The sequence below is a fragment of the Moschus berezovskii genome, chromosome 8 (assembly GCF_049115385.1).
Source record: "Moschus berezovskii isolate FMDL1 chromosome 8, NW_MosBer_1.0, whole genome shotgun sequence".
Lineage (NCBI taxonomy): Eukaryota > Metazoa > Chordata > Mammalia > Artiodactyla > Moschidae > Moschus > Moschus berezovskii.
The window spans coordinates 107293321-107299086 of record NC_142467.1 but is presented as its reverse complement, the minus strand read 5'-3'; the positions used below and the strand labels follow the sequence as shown (position 1 = coordinate 107299086).

The window sequence follows — 5766 nt, the reverse complement described above, 5'->3', positions numbered from 1 at the left end:
CAGGGGCAGAGCCTCTCTGGGGCTCAGCGTGGATAATGTTTGTTGAATGAATAAATGAATGCATGGGTTGGGAGTCAGCTGAGCCTGGGAAGTGAGGGTGAGTTGATGAGGTGGCAGTTAGTTGGGGTGTTATTGGGGGACGTATAGTCACTGGGTCTCAGCAGGAAGGAAGCAGGCCTCCCGCCCCTGCCCCTCCCGTGAGAATCCCGATTCTTGAGGCCTTCCGCGGGAGGGGGCGGGAGCGGGTCTCTGTGTCTTCTTTATTCTTCCCCTCTGCACTTCACCAGTTCCTCTTCCCCAGGAGTAGCTGGGTGCAGAGCGTGAGGAGCGCCAGGCATCACAGTGGATAGGAATCTGGGGAGGGTCGGACCCCCTGACTCCCACATCCAGGTGAGCCACCACGCAACTTCCAGAACGACCGGCGCCTAGGCCGGGCAATAGGGCCAGAAAGGTAGGAAGGAGGCACTGGAACTTGGGTCTGTGCAAACCAGAGCCAGGGAGGGGGAGGTACTCATCACACCCCAACCCAAGACTCTCAGACCCAGACTCCCAGTGCCCTGCAGTTCAGAAGAAAGGCAGAGGGGCGGGGTCGTTTCCGGGGCAACAGCTCGTTTGCATATAGTCCTGTCTTGGCCGGCTAGCTCTCCCAAAATATTTGGGGAAATTGGGCAACCTAGCCCGAAGGGGCGCATCTGAAAGAAAGGGAAGGGGCTGACTGGGCCAAGTCTCCTCTTTGCCTTTCAAGCCCCTGAGGCATCAGGGTTAGGTACCCATTTCCCAGAAGGGAAGACTGAGGCCAGAGCTAATCAAAGAGGAGCAACCAGCGAAAGGCTGCGTTTTAACACTTCAGAAGTGGCCTGAGCTATAAAAATATATATATATATATGCAAGTGGCAAGGGGGAGGGCGACCACAGGCTGCGGTCAGGGCTTGGACTCCAGTGTCTCTGCCTAGGTTGCCTGAATGGGGGGCGCCCTGATGTGGGCACTCTTGTTGCCACTGCTGCTTCACCAGGCCGGCAGCCAGACGCCACCATGCGACGTGTTCTCGGGGGATGTGGACTGGACCAGGGAATACCCTGACACATGCCTCAACTTCAGCGGCCAGATCCTGAGCCAGCTACCTCAGAACCAGTCTCTGCAGGCCAGATTCGTGCGGTTCCTCGACCTGTCTGCAAATGGCCTTCAGCGGCTCCCGTGGTCCTTCTTCAGTGACCTGAAGCAGCTGCAATTATTGATTGTGACCAACAACTCCTTGGACTTCGTGGACAGGGCGCTGGCCAAGCGCTGTGACCTCGACCTGCGGGCTGACTGCAGCTGTGTCCTGTTAGACTGGCACAAAGATCGGCAGGGCAACTGCTCTGACCCAGAGCTTCCGAAGTGCCAGGATGTGTCCACCGGTGCCTGGAGCAACCTCTCTGTCTTCTTGGAGGTGAGCTGTCCCTCTGGCCTGACCAAGAAAGCCATTGGCGCACTGGCGGCCAGCGGAAGCCTGCTCCTTGTGCTTGCCATTGCTGGCCCCGTGCTGGCCTGGAGACTCTGTAGACCTCGGATGGGACAGAACCTGAGCAAAACGTGGGCTGCTCAGGATGGCTCCAGGTCTGGCCTGGGCCGGCAGCCAAGGTACAGTACCCAAGGCCGCAGGCCTAAGCCCCCGGCCAACACCCCGCCTGGATCTTCCACTTCTGACTACGAGAATATGTTCATGGGCCCACCGGCTGCCGGACAGCAGTGGGATGAACACAGGTGAGTTACCCACACACGCGTGTCTGTGAGTCTCTGGAGCTGGATGGTCAGGCTCCAACTCCTGGTTCTGCCTCTCATAGGCTGTGTGATCTTGGGCAGGTAGTTTTCCCTCTCTGGGCCTCAGTGTCTTCCTAGATAAAATGGGTTTAATAACAGCCCTCTGCCTCACAGAGCTGCTGCTGCCGCCGCTAAGTCACTTCAGTCGTGTCCGACTCTGTGTGACCCCATAGACGGCAGCCCACCAGGCTCCCTCGTCCCTGGGATTCTCCAGGCAAGAACACTGGAGTGGGCTGCCATTTCCTTCTCCGTCACAGAGCATGAAAGTGAAAAGTGAAAGTGAAGTCACTCAGTCGTGTCCGACTCTTAGCGACCCCATGGACTGCAGCCCACCAGGCTCCTCCATCCATGGGATTTTCCAGGCAGGAGTACTGGAGTGGGGTGCCATTGCCTTCTCCGTCACAGAGCTAGGGTAAGAATGAAGTGAGTTCCTGTAGAGAAGACACACGTCCCCCTGCATGGCCTGCAAACCCAGTTTCTGCTGACAAGGACACGGAAGGAGGAGGCAGGTGTTCAAGGTGGTGGGGGCTGTGTGGTCACGGTCAGCGGCCTAGGCTTAGATCCCGTGTGACCCCAGGCTGCCTTTGAACCTCTGTTTCTGTCTCTGTAAAGTGGGACCACATCCCCATCTCCCCCTGACACATAGGAGATGCCAAGAAAGCCGTCTGTCTCTCTAGCCCCACAAAGCCCTGCCCCCCAAATGGGCTAGGCTTCAACAGATGGGTTTGTTTCCAGGTTGGATGAGAGAGGGGGTTTCTGGGGGGCAGGCACAAGGAGGAACAAAGGCCTGGAGGTGGGAGAGAACAGAGACTGCTGTGAATGTGTTTTGAGAAGGCAAGACTTCAGGGCTGAGGTTGGAGGGGGCTGGGAGGATCCAAGCAGGAAGGGAAGAGAGTCACGATTGGGTTGGGCAGCAGAATCCAAAAGATGGGGAGGCCTGTGGGAGGTTATTGATGAGAAATGAGAGAATATGCAAAGCAGATACAAATATGGCTCAAAAGCAGAAGTGGTCTGCGGTAGGGAGCAGAAGGCACCAGACTTCTTAAGTCAGTGTATGTTCTGATGCCTGCCTCTGCTTCACTGTCCCCAAGATCTCAGGGCCAGGCTTCTCTAAAAACATTGTTTACAATAGAATGTGTCAATCTCATCCTACACTTCACAGTTGCAGAAATAGAGTTTCTGGAAATTCCCTGGCGGCCCAGTGGTTAGGAGTCTGTGGTTTCACTGCTGAGGGTGCAGGTTCAATTCTTGGTTCAGGAACTAAGATTCCACAAGCTAGGCGGCACAGACAAAAAAAAGAAAGAAAGAAATGGAGGTTCTGGGAGGCAGGAGAATGACTTGCTCAAGGTCAGAGGCAGAGACTGGAACAAATCCTGTCTTCCATCCCCATACAACCATTTATGTATTTTGGAGTAATTTATACTAAAGTATAAATGACTGATAGACACCACTTAGTCAATAGGGCCTTTGTTCCAGGAGGAGCCAGGGGTGGGGTTAGGATGTTCTGGAGGCAGGAAAGTTCTCTGGGGTCTTGCCCACCATAGCAAGACATTCCTAAAAGCTACCTCCTCCCTGATCCATTCAATGGGTGGGGAAACTGAGGCTCAGAGATTTATTTTTGTACCGAGGCCCAAAGTCAGTTGTTTCAGGAGACCTGGGGGAAATTTTCCCATCTGAAGGGGCACTGATTCAGCTCCAGGCACCAGAGCTTCCAGTTTTTCAAGAGGAAACCAAAAACTAAATTTGAGTGTAAAAAAAGGGCAACTATCTCAGCTTTAAGGAAGAAAAAAAAAAAACCCTACTGTGACTCAAGGTTCTCAGACCACAGCATTACAATGCTGAATCCATAGACTCTTCCCTGAATCACCGCCCCCTACTTGCTTTCCTCACAGAAAGTTGGGCCAGGCTGGGAGACCACTGCCTGGTTCCTCACTCCTCTCATATGTAATTAGGAGTGGACTCAATCACCATGAACTACTTTGCCTCTAAAAGCTGATGTGCCTGCTCCCTGAGTCCTGCCTGACCTCCCATCTGTCTTTTCCCCATAGGTCTCCCCCTTCAGAGGGCAGCGACTTCTACATGACCTATGAGGGCCTCCAGCACGAATCCCAGCCTGTCTATTGCAACCTGCAGTCGCTGGGCCAGGTCCCACTGGATGACGAGGAGTATGTGGTCCCCGGGCGCTGAGCAACATATTCACCATCTCAAACTCCAGCCTGTCCCCTTCCAGGTGATGGGGCATTCTGGCTCCTCCCTGGCTTCAGTCCTCCTGTCTGAGGAACGGGACCAGGGGAGAGTCATCCTTGAGGCCCCAGAGCAGCTCTGGAGCCCCATCCCTAGCCCACTCTGCCCGCCGTCCACTCGGCTGCTAGAAGGGGAGGAGAGGCCCCAACGTGGATGGGGACGGGAGAGTCAATGTGTGAACTCTGTTGGCATTCCCTGTCAGTGTGCAAGCATTGCCCAAATAAATTCTACAGGACAGACGAGGCTGCTGGTGAGTGGGTTCCTCAGGGTGCGGATTTCTTGAGCTCCCAAGACAAGAACTCTGAGACTCCTCAATTGCTCCCAACCCCGTCTTTCCCCTCTGTCCCTCTCAGGCCCCTTTCTCAGATGCCTGGTATCCAGTCTTGGCCCCCAAGACAGCCCACACCAGCCTCAGAGGGTCTTTATAACTCAAGAATAGGACTGTGCTTCTCCCCTGCTCACACACCCTCTATGGCTCCCCAGTGCCGCCAGATTCTCAGTCTGGTGGTTGAGACCTGCGTGGACCCAGCCCTGTCCAACTCACCATCCTCTCCCATTCCTCTGCCCTTCTGAGCTGGGCCTCCTCTCCCATCAAACTCACTTCCCTCCTAAAGCTTTTGTTTCCTGACACCACTTATGTATGCCATCTGTCTGCCCAGATTGCCATCCCCTTCCATATCTTCTCACTCTTAAGCATCTGTATGCAGGTGTAAAACTCTGGCCTGGGCATCGGGAGGCATGGGTCCAATTCCTGACCCCGTCCTGAAATCTCTGGGCTTCAGTTCCCCCACGTGTAAAACAGGGTGATTAGAATTGGTCTCTAAGGTTGTTTGAGCGCTAATATGTTGAGACACCTTAACTCATCCTTCCGGGTCTAGGTGAAGCACCAGTGCTGCTCCAAGAAGCCATTCCTGGTTCTTCCTCAGGTAGAGTTCATCACTGCCAGAGCGCAAGGCATTTCTAGAGTTTGTTTAAGCTCATGCCTCAGCTGGGTTTCCGGTCAGCTGCCCCCAGCCTGGCTTCTGTCAAGCCCTCAAACTACGGGAGACAAAGCTGGACACAGACATCCCAGTCCTGGGAGGTCAAGCCTGGACCAGAGGGAAAGATAGAGCCAGGATGCCCAGAGGGAGATGAATGAAGGCGTTTTTAAAAGGCTGTCTGTAAGAGGGGCATCTGGAGTGGGTTTTTGCAGGATGCATAGGTGTTTGAGACGTAGAAAGGACAAGGAGCACTGGGCAGGCGTGAAAAGACACATGGGCAGCGGCGTCCAGCAAAGGCAACAGCCGGTGTTTGGGGACAGACTCCATACAGCATCTGCTGCCTTTGGGTCATCCTGATGTTGAGTTTCATTGACTCACACCACCTGGGAGCGACCCAAAGTGGGAGAGGGGACCTATGAGGGTCTTCAGCTTCCGTGCAGCCCTGCACCCCGGTGCTACGTGGCTCAATCTCCCACTCCTGCCTGCAGTCACGTGTCTCCCTCCGTTCACTAACGCATTGCCTGGGCTGGCTTCTTGGCGCCGTCCTCACCGCACAGCAGCCGCTTCCCTGTGGCTCCTCTTTCACTCATCAATCTTGTACTTATTTGTCTCCTGCACTTGACCGAGCTGGAATGGACTGGTTTTTGCCTACCTTGTCACTTCATCTCCTCAGGGCGCAGCCAGGGCCTGGCACAAAGTGGGTACTCATTGAATACATTCAGGGGCACCTACAGTCACTCC

The 5766-nt window shown here is 54.7% G+C and overlaps 1 protein-coding gene across 2 annotated transcripts; it reads left to right on the top strand.

Annotated features, from left to right (window-relative positions):
- The first annotated feature begins 268 nt into the window (after positions 1 to 268).
- LRRC25 (leucine rich repeat containing 25) lies at positions 269 to 4287 on the top strand. Of its 2 annotated transcripts, none has more exons than XM_055430691.2 (3): positions 269 to 390; positions 954 to 1744; positions 3850 to 4287. In XM_055430691.2, the coding sequence occupies exons 2-3, from the start codon at positions 963 to 965 to the stop codon at positions 3986 to 3988; spliced, it is 921 nt and encodes a 306-aa protein (XP_055286666.1). In that variant the 5' UTR covers positions 269 to 390; positions 954 to 962; the 3' UTR covers positions 3989 to 4287. The 2 variants fall into 2 exon arrangements, with proteins under 2 accessions (XP_055286666.1, XP_055286668.1); XM_055430693.2 differs by having other exon boundaries at positions 322 to 451.
- The last annotated feature ends 1479 nt before the right edge of the window (positions 4288 to 5766 follow it).

Bases quoted from the DNA above. Each gene is read 5' to 3' on its own strand.
- LRRC25 (XM_055430691.2), top strand. From the start codon at position 963: ATGGGGGGCGCCCTGATGTGGGCACTCTTGTTGCCACTGCTGCTTCAC. The intron at 1,745-3,849 runs GTGAGTTACCCA...TTTTCCCCATAG, and splicing joins CAGCAGTGGGATGAACACAG to GTCTCCCCCTTCAGAGGGCA.